Source organism: Hemiscyllium ocellatum, chromosome 37 (genome assembly GCF_020745735.1).
Source record: "Hemiscyllium ocellatum isolate sHemOce1 chromosome 37, sHemOce1.pat.X.cur, whole genome shotgun sequence".
Lineage (NCBI taxonomy): Eukaryota > Metazoa > Chordata > Chondrichthyes > Orectolobiformes > Hemiscylliidae > Hemiscyllium > Hemiscyllium ocellatum.
This window is the reverse complement of record NC_083437.1, coordinates 19,024,614-19,044,161: the sequence shown is the minus strand read 5'-3', so window position 1 is coordinate 19,044,161 and position 19,548 is coordinate 19,024,614. Positions and strand designations below refer to the sequence as shown.

The window sequence follows — 19,548 nt, the reverse complement described above, 5'->3', positions numbered from 1 at the left end:
TGGGAGTACAGGAACAGTAAGCAGGTTTATGGGAGGATGTGTACAGGAACAGTAAGTGGGTATAATGGGGGGTTACAGGAACTGTAAGTAGATATATGGGGGGTACAGGAACAGTAAGCAGGTATATGGGGGCATACAGGAACAGTAAGCAGGTATATTGGGGGTTACGGGAACAGTAAGCAGGTTTATGGGGGGTACAGGAACAGTAGCTGGTATATGGGGGTGGAGGTACAGGAACAGTAAGCAGGTATATCGGGGGGGGGGGGGGGGGGGGTGCGGGGGGGGGGGGAGATATTTACAGGAACACTGTCTTAGGATATACTCCACAGACACCAGCTGCACACACTCCTCATCCATGGACAGTGGCATCTGATACTAGGAAACCCCTCAAGATCCTCCAATCCAGGAGATTTAGGAAGCACACAGCTGCATTGCAGGGTACACCAGGAACTTGCATTGAAAGGCTGCTGCAAGGACTTTGCCTGCAGAGGCTCACACGTTGTATCTGGGCTGTTTACATGTTCTCTCAGCACTCACTCACTCACCTACCCTGGATGCACACTGTGACCAGACAGTGGGGGGTAGAGGAACAGTAAGAGTAAATATACAGGAGCAATTTTCCTCATTGTGCAGAGACTGTGGAGTGCAGCTTCTCTGCGGAGACTCTGCCACATCAACCCTCCCAGCTGGCTGCCCTCAAACTCCATAATGTGGCTCCTGACTGTCCTTCTCACAGCAGCAACCCACTCCCATCCCCCTGCCTCCCACATCCTCCTTTCCCCTGTGTTTCTATGCACAGTCTGACAGAGTGGCCATTTGTCACCCTTTAGGAGACATCCCTAACTGGACAATGCCAGGCAAGAATTGACCAGAACCTTGACTGTACGTCTCCCCAGCTATGTTCATACGACCCTCTCTGGACTGACTGCTAATGGAGTTATCGACTGATCGTGAAGCCTGTCCCAGGGCACCATAGACATGCACTCCCTGACCAAAAATACCTCAACTGGATTTCTGACTGCATCCAACCGCCTGGGCTGCTATTGCAGGCTGCCCTATACGCGCTCTGCTGAAACCTCTGACTGACATCTCCACTCAGATGGAGACCTGGCTTACTGCACACTCAGTGTGTAAGCTGCTGGCAATGGGGCAGGTGTGAGATTGACACAGCACACTGCTGTACAGCAAGAGGCACAGCCCTTAGACTGAGGATTGCTGGCCACCAAGATAAGCTGACTGATTGCGTGAGCGTTCTGCGAATCAAGACAATGTCTGGTCACAGTGTGCATCCAGGGTAGGTGAGTGAGTGAGTGCTGAGAGAACATGCAAACAGCCCAGATACAATGTGTGAGCTGCTGCAGGCAAAGTCCTTGGAGCAGCCTTTCAATGCAAGTTCCTGGTGTACCCTGCAATGCAGCTGTGTGCTTCCTAAATCTCCTGGATTGGAGGATCTTGAGGGGTTTCCTGGTATCAGTTGCCACTGTCCATGGATGAGGGGTGTGTGCAGCTGGTGGCTGTGTAGTATATCCTAAGACACTGTATTTGGTGACCAACATTGGAGGCACTTTGCAGCCAATAGTGAGCTGATGTAATCAGTTCCCGCTATAACTGAATTTATTTACAAGGTATTCATTTGAGAAGGAAAAAAACAGGAATGCACACATTTTAATCGGCTTGGCCATTTTGGGTGATATTTTCTAATGATGTTGACAGGGAAAGGACTAGTTCTGCAGTCAAGATTTGAACGTGAGGCAGGAGTCGCACAGGTGAGCAACAAGAGGTCTGTTTGCCTCGATTTGCCTGTGTTAGAATACTATTACTCCCTAATCTGGCCTTATTGAAGTGCAGTTTCCCATTCTCACAGCTGATGGACACAAATCAGACTGTGAACCTTCTCATGGAGGTCAGAGTGGGGACATCGTAACTCCAGCTCTCTGCTTGACCCTCCAGGTTTCACCTTGGTTAGCTGATCTTAACATCACCATGGGCAGTGATTCCTGGTGCTCCTCTTCTAAAACATTGGCATCAGACATGTGCCAGCTGCTCTGCACCGTCATGACACATCTCCAATCTGCATGGCATATGCTGCTGCACTTACATTACACATTGGAGCTAACTGGCATCTTGCAGCGTAATGTTGCTGCCAGGGCACTTTGAGCATTGGGACGGGCACCCAGATCCTCAATTGCACCAGGAAGTGCCTCAGGTTCATTGCATGCTGTCTTAGTGCTCACTCACTTCATGCTGAATTAAATGTTCATAGCATTTTGCCACAAGCCTTTTTGTGCTTTGACCCCTCAGCCAGAGGTTAAAGGGTCAGAATTCTTCCATCTTTCTGTGCTGTTTGGTTCAGCCAGAGAGCCAGGCTGATGATTGTGGTTGACATGGAGATCAGTCAATGGAGTGAACGTGTTGTTGGAGGGCACCATGTTACATTAATCTCACACCTCCACTCTAAGACATGGGAGCAAACATTAGGCCATTCAGCTCATCGAAGTTTCTCAACCTCATTCTCCTGCTTTCTCCCTGTGACCCTTGATCCCCTTGATACTCAAGAACTTATCTATCTCAGTCTTAAACATTTATTGACCTGGCCTCCTCAGCCTTCTGTGGCAATAAATTCCATAGATTCACCACTCTCTGGCTGAAGAGGTTTCTCCTTATCTCCATTCTAAACGGTTTCCCTTTACTCTAAGACTGTGCCCTCGGGTCCTAATCTCTCCTACCAATGGAAACATTTTCCCATCATCCTGTCCAGGCCACTCAATATTCTGTATGTATCAATGAGATTCTCCCTTCATCCTCCCAAACTCCATCCAGAGTCCTCAAACGTGCCTCATTTGTTATGTGCCAGCAACGCTCACAGCAAACCCCCTGCATCTGCTTCAACTGAATGGTCACGTCTCAAAGTCTACAGGGAGTCATCCTCAGTCAGGGCAAGGGAGACAGCCTTCAGACAGGGGATCCCAGCATAGTCCGGGTGGGGGGGGCCCAGCACAGTCCGGGGAGGGGGGCTGAACCTGTACAGGGTGTGGGCCACATTTAGTTCTGCAGGACCAATCTACAGAGTTACTCAGGTACGTCACTCAGGGAGCTACACAGAGAGCAGTAAGGGATCCAGTTGGTTATCAGGCAGACCCTTGTCCATCCTAGTCTGCCCAACCCAGGGAGTTGGGGCATGGTCAGCTCTGGGAGTCAGCTCAATCAAAGCTAATGAGTGGTTATCTGAGACCACTGCGCCTGGGGGGGGGAAGTTATTTCCTGATGAAGAGTTTATGCTGCCTGACCTGCTATGCTTTTCCAGCACCACACGTTTTGACTCTGATCTCCAGCATCTGCAGTTCTTACTTTCTCCTAGGGATGTTAGGGAGTCAATTCTGGTGTCTTCAAGCAGCATGCTGGGGTGCAAAGTGAATGATACTTGTGAACAGGTCAACAGATAAATTGGGGGGGGGGGTGGCGAGATGATAGTGCATTGGAAAAAATGGGTTACTGCAGAAAGGGGAGTCAATGACGGTCACCCTGGCTCCAATGGGTAAGTGCAGCACAATGGTGGGCAGATCCAAGATATAGCCTACACTGGGTAAAGAGTAACACTCCCTTAGATAGGGTATGAAGATGGATTACACTAAGGCACTAACCTGTGTAGCTTGGTCCTTAAATAGAAACGCTTTTGTGAATTTGCTGTTGTATATACACTAAATGTCAGCTGTGCCATCTATGTGCCCTGAAAAGTGTATCTCTTTGGTTGTCCTCTCACAATGGTGAAGGACACCTCTTGACTGGCAATGTTTGACTGGGCACATGGCAGTGGCACTGGGAATCCTGGGAGGTCTGGGCCAGGGGGAAGATCAGGCTGTCAGAGAGACATAGTACATAAAGTGATGAGGCAAATTTGGAGAATAACTCGATAAATCATGCTGAGGCTGAGAGAGAGAAAACCAATCCATGACACTCATCAAAATGGACTCTTTACTGATTCTGGTCAAATGTAGAACCTTGTTTCTTGATATGAATGCATGAGCACTGCCAACAACCCTGTACCACCCTCCCTACTTCTAGGTGTCTGCTTGGATCATTTAGTATCTTGGTCCTTTCTGAGATCAAAGGTTATAGGTTTCATCACTGTTCAAGATGGTACCTCCACATTAAAGTGTTAAGCCAAGAGGTTGACTGAAAAGAGTCACACAGTCATACAGCACGGAAACAAACCGTTCGGTCCAATCCCTCCAAGATTCCCAATCTAAACCAGCCCCATTTGCCCGAGTTTAGCCCATATCCCTCTAAAACTTTCTGATCCATGGTACCTGTCCAAATATCTTTGAAATGTTGTAACAGTACCTGCATCTACCACTTCTGCCAGTTCATTCCGCACCCTCTGTGTGAAAAAGCTGACCTCCTCCCCCCCCCACCGGTCCCTTTTAAATCTTTCCCCTCTCACCTTAAATCTATTTTAAATCCTCTAATTTTGAATTTGCTTACTCTATGGAAAAGACCTTTCTATTCAACTTATCCATGCCCCTCCTGCTTTTATGAACCTCTATAAGTTAACCCCTCAACTTCCTGCATTCCAGGGGAAAATATCCCAGCCTTTCCAGCCTCTCCCTATAACTCAAACTCTCCAATCTCGGTAACATCCGAGTAAATCATTTCTACACCCTTTTCAATTTAATAATATCTTCCTATAGCAGTGCGACCAGAACTGTATACAATGCTCCAAAAGTGGACATTCCCCTCAAGCATTGACCCACGTCCCACACCAACCCCATCCAAACCCCCTCATCCCGATTGACCCTGTTGTATGGAAGAGGTCAGCGATGTTAACCCACGATGATGATTACACATCAAAGAACTCCATACAAGATATGGTGAGGTTCTGGTATTAGTTCCCATGTGATTCTGGACAGTGACTATGGTAGTGGGGCTGTCTTTATGTGGCGATCACTTATACATACAATCAGTTCTGATATAACATCATAGCTCCATTCTTGTGCAATCCCACATTTGAATAAAACCATGTAATAGCTATGCCATTTAAACTAAAGGGGCTGGAATCGCATTATAGCCAAAACAGGTAAGTATGGTTCCACAAATAACATTCTAAATTCCTCAAACACTTTAGAGCCAAATTGTGCTGAAAAACATCCATTTATAGCAGAACCAACTGTGCTGTCCAGCAGGACTCTCTGCTTTCCAATCAGGAACCCAACCCAGCTTGACATTTCTTTCTCCTCACTGAGCTACAGGTGCTGAGGCCAACTCTGGCTTCACCAATGAGGCTGGCTAACTCAATCCACATTCTCCAAGGTCAAAACTGATGACACGCAGCAACAGAATCTGTTCGAAGGAACTTCTAGTTGATAGTTGCTTCATCCATCCTTCCAACCCTCACCCCCAACCTGTCCAATGTGCGCACACCTTACTTGCCCTACCTGAGCCAGGTTAAACCACGCGGGGCATGTGATTTGGTGAAAGGCCCTATACAAATGGCACGGCAGGCAGTGACTTGGATAGGTTTTGTTTTGGATTGGCTTTTTGTTTCTCTCCTAGCCCGCCCCCCAGCTGGAGTAGGTTGAACGCCTCCTTGTCACATTGCTGTTTGTGGGATGTCGCTGTGCGCACGTCGCATATCCCCCATACACACGGGTGGCCAGGACGCGTTGGGGAGGGAATCCCCGGACGGTACGAAAAGGCGCTAGAACAATGCAACTCGACCACGTCCAGAAAACGTGTCCCTTTTGTCGGATCTCTGTAAATATTGTTGATTGGTTGTGTTTCGACCCACTGTCGGAGGGGAATTTAAAACCCTGAGGTAGATATGATCCCTTATCAATGCAATCTATCACCTAAAGCTCTGTGTGTGTGTGTAAATGTGGGAAGGTTGTGGAACTGAATTTCTCTTCTCCCCCGTGTCCTGCTGGATTTACTGTTCCCAGTTGTCCTGAAGGTGCCTCGCAGTTCCCTCCTCTAGTCATCTCTCTCTCTCTCTCTGACTGCCTGCTATCTCTCTCTGACTGCCTGCTATCTCTCTCTGTCTCTGACTCCTGCTATCTCTCTCTGACTGCCTGCTTTCTCTTTCTCTCTCTCTGACTGCCTGCTATCTCTCTCTCTCTGACTGCCTGCTTTCTCTTTCTCTCTCTCTGACTGCCTGCTATCTCTCTCTCTCTCTGACTGCCTGCTATCTCTCTCTCTCTCTCACTGGCTGCCTGCTATCTCTCTCTCTGCCTGCTTGCTATCTCTCTCTGCCTGCTATCTCTCTCTGTCTCTGACTCCTGCTATCTCTCTCTCTCTGACTGCCTGCTTTCTCTTTCTCTCTCTCTCTGACTGACTGCTATCTCACTCTCTCTCTCTGACTGCCTGCTTTCTCTTTCTCTCTCTCTCTGACTGCCTGCTATCTCTCTCTCTCTCTGACTGCCTGCTATCTCTCTCTCTCTCTCACTGGCTGCCTGCTATCTCTCTCTCTGCCTGCTTGCTATCTCTCTCTGCCTGCTATCTCTCTCTGTCTCTGACTCCTGCTATCTCTCTCTCTCTGACTGCCTGCTTTCTCTTTCTCTCTCTCTCTGACTGACTGCTATCTCACTCTCTCTCTCTGACTGCCTGCTTTCTCTTTCTCTCTCTCTCTGACTGCCTGCTATCTCTCTCTCTGTCTGACTGCCTGCTATCTCTCTCTCTCTCTGATTGACTGCTATCTCTCTCTCTCTCTGACTGCTATCTCTCTCTCTCTCTCTGACTGCCTGCTATCTCTCTCGCTCTCTGACTGCCTGCTATCTCTCTCTCTCTCTCTGACTGCCTGCTATCTCTCTCTCGCTCTCTGACTGCCTGCTATCTCTCTCTCTCTCTGACTGCCTGCTACCTCTCTCTGCCTGCCTGCTACCTCTCTCTCTGATCCAATCTCTCGCTATTTGATCTGACCATGCAGAGTGCAGCACTGCCTGCACTCCCTCAGCATGACCCAGGCGCTGCCAGTGCTCTCTGCCACCCTGCCATGCCTTCATGTCTTGCTTTGTACCTGCTGCCCCTCCTCTTGCTGTGTTTGCCCGTGGTCAGGGGATGCCCAGGGGGCTGTGTTTGCAGGGATAGCCACACCATAGACTGCAGGGACCTGGGACTCTCGGAGCTTCCAGGAGGCGCCTTCCCGCTGGTGATCAGGAAGATCCTGATGAGCAACAACCGGATCCGGGAGATCCCCACCGACTTCTTCATGTATCACCGGGACCTGGTCTACCTGGACCTCAGCAACAACTCGCTGTCGAGTATCGCCCAGGGCACCTTCAGCAGCACCAACCTCATCTACCTGGACCTCAGCTACAACAACTTCGCTCAGCTAGCGCCGGGAGCGTTCAGCTCGGCGCAGCGCCTCATCATGCTGCGCCTGGGCCACAACCCCCGCCTGAGGAAGGTCGAAGACGGAGCCTTCCTCCACCTCAACCTGCTGCAGGTGCTGGAGCTGAACGACAACGCGCTAGAGGCCCTGAGTGTGGCCACCCTCCGCTCCCTCCCCTCCCTCCGCACCGTCCGCCTGGAGGGCAACCCCTGGCTCTGCAATTGCACCTTCGCCCAGCTCTTCCTGTGGCTCAGGGCGAACGCTGAAATCCTCGCCACCGGTGAGTGCCATCTGACTGTCCCCTTCCCCCAGGTGCACCTCCCTCCTTCCCAGGAATGCCCATGGTCCAAAGCAAGGAAGTAGGAATCCACTGGAAATGCACCCTTCCTGGATCACAAGGCTGGAGCATTTTTTTTTGTTTGAGGTTAGATCAGGGTCGATACCAGCCCCAAGGTTCCTAATGAAAGGCTTTTGCCCGAAACATCGGTTTTCCTGCTCCTCGGATGCTGCCTGACCTGCTGTGCTTTTCCAGCACCACTTTGATCTTGACTCTAATCTCCAGCATCTGCAGTCCTCACTTTCGCCTAGATACCAGCCCCAGGCTCCTGATCTACCGGCAGCCCATGCACATGTGCTTGGACAGGGCAGAGGGTCTTCTCCTGCCTCTGCTCCTGGGCTAGGTAGTGGGTAGTGGAGGGGGTCACTGTATCTGACCGTCTGCCCCTCTTTCATGGTTATGTCTGTGCTCAGGTGTCCCTGGAAAGTTCACTGGCCCGGTAAAGACCTTTCGAGACCAGTGGGTACCGCAGGGGCTGGAGTGCATCATCACCTGGCATGGTGGCTCAGTGGTTAGCACTGCTGCCTCACAGCACCAGAAACCCAGTTCAGTTCCCACTTTGGGCAATTGTCTGTGTGGAGTTTGCACATTCTCCCCGTGTCTGTGTGGGTTTCCTCCGGGTGCTCTGGTTTCCTCCCTCAGTCCAAAAAAAATGTGCAGGTTTGGTGAATTGGCCATGCTAAATTGCCTGTAGTGTTAGGTGAAGGGGTAAATGGATGGGTTGCCGTTCGGAGGGTTGGTGTGGACTTGTTGGGCTGAAGGGCCTGTTTCCACACTGTAAGTAGTCTAAAAAACCCCAGACCACGTTACTTCAATGTTGTACATTTCCACTTCCTGATGTAAGTTTCTGTTCAACTTATTTCATTATAGTGCCCCATCTGTACAACAGGGCAAGGAAGGCCACTTTGTGGCTCAATGTCTTTTCCTCTCTCCCTGGGGGTCAGTTAGCTCAGTTGGCTGGAAGGCTGGTTTGTGATGCCAACTGCGCAGGTTCAATTCCCAGCCCAGCTGAGGTCACCCACGAAGGGTCAACATTCTCACCCTTGACACCTGCCTGAGGTATAGTGACGCTCAGTTTAAAGTCATCTATCTCTGATGAGAGAGTGGGACTATATTGACTTCACGTTTTATTCCTGGGCCAGGGGCTCTGAGTTCGGTTCCCACCTGCCTCAGTCACATTAAGGCAGGATAGGTTTTAAACCTATCTCTCAGAAGGCAGAGGTCACACTCACTGGACAGGTAGGGTCCTTAGCTTAGGATGAATTAGAACTTGAATTTGAATTGAATTTATTGTCACGTGTACTGAGGCACAGTGAAAAGCTTTGTCTTGTGAGCAATACAGGCAGATGACAGAGTTAAGTAGCATAGATAGTAAATAATAGGTAAACAGTGGGAAAAACAACAATACAAGTACAGGTGAATGTTAAGAGTTTGTGAGTCCATTCAGTATTCTAACACAGTTGGGTTGAAGCTGTTTTGAAACGTGTGTGTGTTCAGGCTTCTGTACCTTCTCCCTGATGTTCGAGGTTGTAGAAAAACATTGCCAGGGTGGGATGGATCTTTGAGAAGGCTGGCAGCCTTTCCTTGACATGGAGCCTGGTTGATGGATTCTGTAGATGGGAGGTTGGCCTTTGTGATTGTCCAGGCCGAGTTCACCACCCTCTGTGAAATAGATGCCCTTTAGTTCCCCCTGGAACAAGAAGGCGCAAATGAGAACGCATGCTGCATTCCACAAGTCCATTGGAAGGAGTTTAACAATTATAGATAGTCCTTGATTAACCTGACAGTTAAATTCCTGAAAATCATTGTGTTAATTGAAACTGCACTATTCTCATAGACAGCCCTCTAAATATTCAAGTTTGCCAGAATATCAAATGAGTACAAGGATGTTGCCAGGGTTGGAGGATTTGAGCTACAGGGAGAGGCTGAATAGCTGTTTTCCCTGGAGCGTCCGAGGCTGAGGGGTGACCTTATAGAGGCTTATAAAATCATGAGGGGCATGGATAGGATAAACAGATAAGATCTTTTCCCTGGGGTGGGTGAGTCCAGAACTAGAGGGCATAGGTTTAGGGTGACAGGGGAAAAATTTGAAAGGGATCAAAGGGGCAACGTTTTCACGCAGAGGGTGGTACGTGTGTGGAATGAGCAGCCAGAGGAAGTGGTGGAGGCTGGTACAATTGCAACATTTAAGAGGCATCTGGATGGGTATATGAATAGGAAGGGTTTGGAGGGATATGCACCGGGTGCTGGCAGGTGGCACTAGATTGGGTCGGGATATCTGGTCGGCATGGACGGGTTGGACCGAAGGGTCTGTTTTCATGTTGTACATCTCTATGACTCTATGACTCTAAATCCTTGTAAGTTGAAGACTACCTACAGAAACATCAATTCATAGACGTCCCCATCAGCAACATTGGGATCAGCAGTATAACTAAAAAAAAATCAATCTTAATGAACTAATATTCACTAAACCGTTAGAGGTTGGGAATTCACTAGAGGTTCTGGGGAAAATCAGGTTAGTATTAAATGCTTATTGAATATTGAAGGCAATGTCACCTGTGTCCACCTGTTTTAGCTAGGTGAGGGTTAAGGAGACAAATCTGACCTGCCATTCACTTCACCTATCTGAGTTCCTGATATGTTATTTGGAGATTCCCAGATGGTTTGGTTGCAGTACAAGGTTCACTGGCTCAGTGGAAGGTTAGGTCTCAATTCTCTTGCTGCGCTACCTAATTTGGAGACAAGAGTGGGCATAGGGTTATTTATTTTGGACTCAGCACCTTTGGTTTGAAAGGCGGTGAGGGCACATGGGTGGTAACCAGGGTTCATGATGACCACATGAGTGCATGCATATATGCGTGTGTGTATGTCTCTGTTTGTGTGTGTGTATATGTGTACATACATGTACTTCGAGTGAGGACATGGTCAGATTCAACTGTGGTACTTCCTAGAGCTACCTAGCCTGCTTGTTCTTACTGGCAAAATTCACAGAATGGCTTCAGGCACTTGACCAGTTTCAGTAAGACAATAAGATAAAGGAGCAGAATCAGGTCGTCTGGTCCATTGAATCTGCTCCACCATTCGATCATGGCTGGTATATTTCTCAACCCCATTCTCCTGCCTTCTCCCCGTAACCCGTGATCTCTTTATTGATTAAGAACCTGTCTATCTCTGTCTTTAATATACTCAGTGACTTGTCTCTATAGCTTTCTAGGCAAAAAGTGAGGACTGCAGATGCTGGAGATTAGAGTTGAGAGTGTGGTGCTGGAAAAGCACAGCAGGTCAGGCAGCATCCGAGGAGCAGGAGAATCGATGTTTCGGGCAAAAGCCCTTTATCAGGAATGAAGGGCTTATGCCTGAAATGTTGATTCTCCTGCTCATCGGATGCTGCTTGACCTGCTGTGCTTTTCCAGCACCACAATCTTGATTCTGCAGCTTTCTGCACACGGAAATGTATCTCAGCAGCTTCATGCTTTGAACCGGGTTCCTGTTTAACTGCAACACACATTCAGCCAACTGAACAATGTGGCCATTGGCTTACCCTGAACTTTCTGACCCAGTCCTTCAACCCATTTCGGGAAATAAATGCCCAGGTCTCCAATACTGCCGGGGGCACCAAGATAAAGGGCTTCTACAGGCTTGTCCAGGTACTTTGAAGGCACAGGGTTAAAACCGAATGCTTTACAGGATTTGGATAATATTTCTGGTCAAAGTGCAGTCATGGGAATGCTATTGGACTAGTAATCCAGAAAAAGGCAGTGGAAATTAATTTCAGTCAATAAATCAAGAATTATGAGTCTCAGTAAAAGTAGCCATCAAACTATGATCCATTGTCACAAATATCCGGTCACTGATGTCCTTTGAGGGAACAAAATCTGCCATCCTTACCTGTTCTGTCCTATGTGTGACTCCAAATCCACACCAATGTGCTTTACCCTTACATGCCCTCTGAAAAGGTCTGGAGAGCCATTCAGTTCAAGGGCAATTAGGGATGGACAACAAATGCTGGCCTTGTCAATGACACCTACATCCCATGGAAGGGCTTTTACAAATGAGTTGGAGTTCTAGGGTGTTAATCTGGTGTTACCATTTTCCCCCTCGTTCTTGCTCTTTACCAACTATAGTGGCAGTGCACATGTATGTTAACATGGCTATTCTTTCCCCCATTCACCCTTCTCAGGGGGAGGGTAAAATGCTAGTGCGCAGTGAGGCATCCATGTGAGGCAGGAGGGTTGCTATCAGCTTTATTGGATTCAGGAAATCAGCCAGAGTTCTTGTTCCTGATTGTTAACTAGTGATCAGCCGGAAAGTGATTGTGTGTGGGGGTATGGAGCAAGAACAGGATCAAGCGAAATGTCATGCAGTCCCCAGGTGACCACCCTGTTGATGTTCACGGCCTAGACACATATGCAAAGATTAGACATTTGGCCAAGATAGCCCTATACACCAGCAAGTTTCCAGCTTCTCACACAGTGAGACACCCACCCACCATTGGCTAAATAGTGGAATGAGTCCCTTGGTATGTGTTTGGTCCACTCACACCATTGCTAGCTGGGCCAGCATTTATTATCCATTCCTATTTGCCTTTGAGAAGGTGGTGGTGAGCTGTTTTCTCGAACTACTGCAGTCCACCTGCTGTGGGTTGACCCACAATGCCCTTAGGGAGGGAATTCCAGAATTTTGAACCAATGACACTGAAGGAACGACAGAATATTTTCAGGTCAGGATGGTGAGTGACTTGGAGGGGAACTTGCAGATAGTGGTGTTCCCATGGACATGCCGCCATTGTCCTTTGAGGTGGAAGTGGAAATAGGTCTGGAAGGTGCTGTGTGAGCAGCCTTGGTAAATTTCTGCAATACATCTTGCAGATAGTACACGTTGCTGCTACTGAACCCCAGTGGGAGTTGAAAAGGATGTTTGTGAATGTGGAGGCAATCAAGCGGGCTGCTTTGCCCTGGATGGTGTCAAGCCCCCTGAGTGTTATTGAAGCTGCATGCATCGAAGGAGGTGGGGGTTTTTAATCACAGTCCTCAACTTGAGCCCTGTAGATGGTGGACAGGCTTTGGTGGGTAAGGGAGGTGAGTTACTCACTGCAACTTCCATAGCCTCTGACCTGCTCTTGCAGCCACTGTGTTTATATAGTGAGTCCAGTTCAGTTACTGGTCAATGGTAACCCCCAGGATGTTGATAGTGGGGGATTCACTGATGGTAATACCACTGAATGTCAAGGGGTAACACTTAGATTGTCTCTTCTTGGAGATGGTCAATGCCAGGCAGTTGCGTGGTGTGAATGTTACATTCATTGGTCTCTTGGGATGCTAAATTGACAGGGAGAAGGCTGGCCCTGAGTCATCCCTTAGATTAAATCAAGGCAGAGGAGGGGAGGTAGCAGGGTCATCACCCAAACCCCCTTCCCCCACCTAATTAAATACCCCTACCAAAACCTGTCTCAAAGGGAGGGCTTCAGATTCCATCCCATGCTTACATTTTGGATGTTCTGAGATGGGCTAAAATTGGAGCAGTTCCTAAAATAACACTTTACGGATTGCAGTCTTCTTATTGTGAAAGAGTGAAAGGAATTTGTTAATGGTTATTAATGAAGGAACTCCAGAATTAGAAGAGAGAGTTGGGGTGAAGGGTGGTGTGTGTTTTCCAAACCAGGTTTTTAGTGAATGAGTCACCCAGCTTACACAGTTCCTGAATTCACTGGAAAGGAGGATCAGCTTAAATATACAAGGGGCTCACCAGCACTTTGATCAAAGACTAATTGCAGCCCCCAAGTGCAGGCAGAAATCAAAGGAGTCACCGTAATTCAATCCAGCCAGTGCTCACCATCTATATTTTTGAGGAGAAGTCCGAGGACACTGAGACCCTCTGAAGTGGTCTTGCTGCTGTCTTGAATGAGACAAGTCAACTCAAATCAGCACGGGAGCAAACCCCACACTCTGTCCTGTGTGGCCCAGTGACTTACCTTTCTGAACAGCTGACATCCTGAGTGGACCCATGCTCAGCACTTTGCAAGCACCCACACACTATATGTAGCTCCAGGGAAAAAAAGAAAGGTAACAGTAGAAAATGTGTGGACTGTCATTTAATATTTTCAAAAACAAAGCACAGTAATGGATGCAAGAGAACATTTATCTTGTCTAGACAATGACGTGAATGAATAATGAGACATTAAACAGCAACATTTAGTGGAGCAGTTAATGGATTGATGCTTGGATGAGTGAAATGAGAGTCAATTAACTGGATGAGAGTCCACAAGGGTATACACATTCTAACAGGATAATCAATAAGGAGATAAATGACTTTATCATTACCATTTTGCGTTGATCAAGGTGAAGAAGAGTGTCAGTCCTGGGGACATGAGGATTTCCAATTTAAGACACACTCTTTAAAATAAACACATCAAAACTACAACTTGCAATTATGTGGAGTATTTAATAGAATAAAGCATTCCAAGGCGTCTCAGAAGTACTGTAAAACAAATTTTGACTCTAAGTCATTTAAGAAGTTATTAGGACCAGTGACCAAAAGCGCCATTAGGTGGTCTTCAGGTGTCGTTAAAGAAAGAGAAAGGCAGAACCCCAGATGTTAGTGTTCTGGGAGCTGAAGACATGGCCATTACTGTTTGAGCAATTAAGATCAAGGATGTTCAGGTGGCTGTAACTGAATGATTGTAGGTGCCTCCGGGATGTTGCAGGGCTGGAGGAGGTTGCAATGATAGTGACAGGTGGGACAGTGGAGAGCCTTTAGAATGAGAGTGACAATTTTAAAATCGGGACTTTACCAGGCAGGGAGCCTGTAGGTCAGTGAGCACAGGGATGAGGGACCTCTGGGACTAGCTCTAAGTTAGAAGCTGCAGAGTACTGTAAGAGCTCAAGAAGGTGAGAGGCCAATCAGAACCACATTGAAACAATCAGGTGGGATCTTGTGGAGGTGACAGAGTGAGCTGCCATCTGGGAAACTGTTGAGAGACTCACATTGCTGCCTTTGGGGAAGACCTTCCAGAACAACAATCCAATCAAGCAATAGAGAGGCCGTCCTTGACGCTTGTGAGGGATGCGGGTTGGGGGGAGTGGAGTAGGGAAGGGGGAAGTGTGCTGCAGAGCTAACCCCCTGCTGAGAACTTTAGGCCAATTAGAAGCCAGAGATGCTGGTGGCTGGTGCTGGAATGTCAACCACGTCCAATATACCTGAAATTTAGACCTAGACTGGACAGGCACAATTTCAGGAGGCAGCCCCTCATGTATGGAGGATTTTACAGAGCCCGCTGTCTCTGAAAAATGGTCAGGAGCGAGCACTCCCATGATTCTAATGGCCGCCCTGCAGCAATTTGATGCTGGACCCAATGTTAATTGCTTTAGCCTTTTGCCTTCGCTCATGTCAAATGTGCCCCAAGTAACCATTCTCTTGTGTGATGTTTAGAAAATAAACATCCCTCAGCTGCTTGGTCATGGTGGGAGTGGGGGGGTTGGGTCACATGTAATGCCTACTGATTGGGCAAAGGGGGCTGGTTAGCAACATTGGATGTGTGGTTGGCCTGTGATACAGAACAATCCCAACAGCTTGGGTTCAATTCCTGCATTGGCTGAGAGTACTGGGAAGGAACCTCCCTCTCCCCTCACCTGAGGTGTGGTAGCGTTCACCACCAGTTGATTCTTCTTCCTCCATTGTGTACAATTCTGGTGACCATAGTACAAGAAGAATGTGGAAGCTACATAAACAACTTACTAGGATGTTGTCTGACTTGGAGGGTATTAGCTATGAGGAGAGCTTTGACAAACTTGGTTGGTTTTCACTTGAAGGGTGATAACTAATAGAATTTTACAAAATTATGAGAGGCATGGATAGATGGAGAGTCTTTTTCCCAGGGTGAAAAAGCCAATTACTAGGGGGCATAGGTTTAAGGTAAAAGAGAGTAAGTTTAAAGGAGATGTGAGAGGCAAGTGTTTTGCCCAGAGGGTGGTAAGTGCCCAGAGTATGCTGCCAGAGGAGGTGATGGAGGTGGAATCAATGTCAATGTTTCAGAGGCATCTTGACAGATATATGAATAGGCACGGAATAGAGAGATATGGAGCGTGTGGAGGCAAAAAGCTTTTTGTTGAGAAAGGTATCATGGGTCAGCACTGTCTTGATGGGCCGAAGGACCTATTCCTGTGCTGTATTGTTCTTTGTTCTTTTCTTTAGTTACTGAATGAAAAAAGCTTCTATCCTGTTGCCATGTCCAGGTGTTTAGAGTATCTGATGGTGGGAACAATGCACTGGTTTGTTTTTCCATTGAATGTGATTCTCCTAACCTGACACTTTGTGTGTTCACATTGGAAAATGTCAGAATTAGACTCAGTTAAGAGTCAATCAACACTTGTTGGCAGATCAGCTTTCACTGAAGCGATGCCTTTAACCTCTTCAGATACAGGTGCAATTGAGAAAGATTTTCCCAGTACCCTGTCCCACATTTTCCACTTAACTTCCTCATTTTTTTAATATGCTCCATAAACAATTAAATTAGCAAATGTAAATATTTACTCAGAGAATTAACTTTCTGATCACTTTAATGATGATGTAATGCAATTGATGTGAGAGAGAGGTACCTCCCATGGGCAGCACGGTAACTCAGTGGTTAGCACTGCAGCCTCACAGCGCTAGGGACTTGGGTTCAATTCCAGCCTCGGGCAACGGTCTGTATGGAGTTTGCATATTCTCCCCGTGTCTGTGTGGGATTCCTCTGGGTGCTCTGGTTTCCTCCCACAATCCAAAGATGTACGGATCAAGTGAATTGGCCATGCTAAAATTGCCCATATTGTTTTCAGGGATATGTAGGTTAGGTACATTAATCAGGGTTAAATAAGGAATATTCTGGGTAATGGGTCTGGGTGGGATACTCTTTGGTGGGTCGGTGTGGACTTGTTAGGATGAAACGTCTATTGTGCAGGGTTCCCTGATTTGAGTAATATACACAGTGACATGTTACTAGCATTGAGCAATGAAAGATTGTAGAAAACTGCCCAGACCTGTCTTTATAGACCCAAGACAATGGAGAAGGGCTCGGATACAAATCAAACTTACTACCTTTATGAGCCTTCATGAGGAAATATCCCCCTCCCCTTCCTGGACCTCCCTGTCTCCATTTCCGGTGACTGACTCTACACGGACATCTACTTCAAACCCACCTCTGCCCACACCCTTGCTGTAAAAACACTATTCCTCACTCCCAATTCCTCCGCCGTATTTGCTCCCAGGAGGAGCAATTCCACTCCAGAACTTCCCAGATGGCCTCCTATTTCAGTGGCCGTAATTTCCCCTCCCACATGGTCAACAATGCCCTCCACTTCCCACACCTCCGCCCTTGAACCCCACCCCTCCAACCACAACGAGGATAGAATTCCCCTGGTCCTTACCTTCCACCAAACCAATCTCCAGATACAGCACATCATCCTCTGCCATTTCTGCCATCTACAGTCAGACCCTCCCCACCCCTATCTGCATTCCACAGAGACCATTCCTTCCACGACACCGTTAGGTCCACACCCCCATCCCCCACCCCCACCAACCCACCCTCCACTCCCGACACCTTCCCTTGTTGCTGCAGGAGGTGTAAAAACAGCGCCCACACCTCCATCCCTCACCTCCGTCCAAGGCCCCATCCAACAAAGATTTTCCAGCACATCTAAACATCTCATCATCTGTGTTGGTTGCTCTTGATGTGGTCTCCTCTATATTGGGGAGACAAGACGTCTACACGTGGAATGTTTCAGGGAACATCTCTGGGACACGCGCACCCAACAACCCTAATGCCCTGTGGCTGTCCACTTCAACCCCCTCTCCCGCTCCACCAAGGACATGCAAGTCCTGGCCCTGCTCCACCACCAAATCCAAGTCACCCGATGTCTGGAGGAAGAACACTTCATCTTCAGCCATGGGACTCTTGACCCACATACTATCAACATCAATTTCACCAGTTTCATCTCCCATCCACTCACCTCATCCAAGATCCAACTCGGCACCACCCTCTTGAACTGTCCTACCTGTCCATCTTCCTTCCCACTTATCTTCTCTACCCTCCGCTCTAACCTACTGCCATCAGCCCCCACCTGCATCTATCTATCGCCTTCCAAGCTACCTTCCTCCCAGGCGCACTCTCCCTTCCTATAAATTTCTCAGCCCCCCTCTCTCCACACATTCCTGGCGAAAGACTTATGCCCAAATCATCGATTCTCCTGCTCCTCAGATGCTGCCTGACCTGCTAAGCTTTTCCAGCACCACACGTTTAGACTCTGATCTCCAGCATCTGCAGTCCTCACTTTCTCCTGAGTATTAATGCAGTAAGATGAGAGTGGGTGAACCATCCCCCATTCTATCCTTCTCTGAGATGGTTTCACACATACTTGGAAACGTAAAAGTCACAAGTGCCAATTTGCTATCTTTTGGATCAGGTCCAAATTTCCTGTTCTCAAGAAGCCATGAAGGTGGGAGTTTTGAGCTTTGTTATTGACACAGTAATAAAGTTAGTGTGTTTGGGAGGGAGGAGATATTAGAAATGAGGGCTGTTAGTGAACTTCTGGTGTGGGAGAGTCAGGAGCCAGGGAGTGGGTGGGCTCAGATACACTCCCTGGGCAATTCTCGGGACACAAGGGATTGAGGGCAGATTTGATGAGTTGCTGACATTTTGCTTGCTGTATAAACAATATCTATATTCATTTCTTCAAGGCTTTGATGCAATCCAATGTTCCTTGCCCAGGGATATGAGGAAGATTACACTCAACGAGTTATCCGACAACAGTTTCACAGAGTGCGAGTTCTCACTGACTCTGACAGACTACTTGATTATCTTTTTCTCTGGAGTTTGTGTCTCCATCACTGCCATTACAACAAGCTTCTTCTTGGCCAATATTGTTCAATGCTTCCAGAGACTGGGATTATTCAAGGAAAGTGATGATGATGAAGAGGATCATTAATAGAAAGAAACAGACACCAAATGAACACTCATCATTTTATTCCTACGTTTTTCATTTGCAGAGGAATTGTGTTTTTACTTAAATATACAGTTGCACATTATATAATGCATTGATTAGTAAGAAATATGCATCTGTTGATAAAGACGAAAATATTAAAATGAATTTGTTTTTCTAGTTAAGGTTGCCCTCCATATACTTGAATGTAGGAACAAGATTAGGCTATTAAGCCTGTTCTTAAGCCTGTTCCTCTAACAGATTAATGGAATGATGGTCTTTATTATCTTCAAGACTAGACAACAAGGGAATAAAAGTCATGTTTCCGCCAAGCAGACCCCTAGTATGTTGATACATGGAGTACCATGAACAACTCCAAGTGCTACATTCAGGAAGGACTATATTGTCCATGACAGATTGATCCTGACTAGGTCAGGATCACAAACGTGGAATATTTCCTGGCTCCACCTGACAACAAATTTCCTGGGAGGTTGGATTTAGGGTGCCCTGGGAGCAGACTAGGTAACCTCAGAGTGGAAGCTGCTGACTGTGGGTGGAGGTTGGACACAGGATCTGCCTGTATGCACTGGTACTAACTAGAAGATTACCCGAAAAAACCTGATGAAACCAAAATCTTCCCTCCAGTCCTGATTTCTAATATCTCCTCCCTCCCAAACACACTCCACACTCTTGCTAACCCCTATACCCTTCTACTCTCTCGCATGTTACCTCATAACTGCAATACTGTATTGACCATTGTCTTTTATAACCCTTATGCCAAAAGTGGCAACTCGTGCTAAACCATACCCCTTCACCTACTACAAATGGACCTTTCATATCCCATGCCAAATTACCTAATGTCTCCAATGGCAGCCATACAGAGCTGACAAAAAAAAACACTGATTCATCAAACACATTTACCACATTTAAATCCT

The 19,548-nt window shown here is 47.4% G+C and overlaps 1 protein-coding gene across 1 annotated transcript; it reads left to right on the top strand.

Annotated features, from left to right (window-relative positions):
- The first annotated feature begins 6,965 nt into the window (after positions 1–6,965).
- On the top strand, positions 6,966–18,654 carry LOC132833746 (leucine-rich repeat-containing protein 38-like). Its single transcript, XM_060852273.1, has 2 exons — positions 6,966–7,604; positions 18,372–18,654. Exons 1-2 carry the CDS (start codon positions 6,986–6,988, stop codon positions 18,617–18,619), a joined length of 867 nt encoding a protein of 288 aa, XP_060708256.1. The 5' UTR covers positions 6,966–6,985; the 3' UTR covers positions 18,620–18,654.
- Positions 18,655–19,548: the final 894 nt, after the last annotated feature.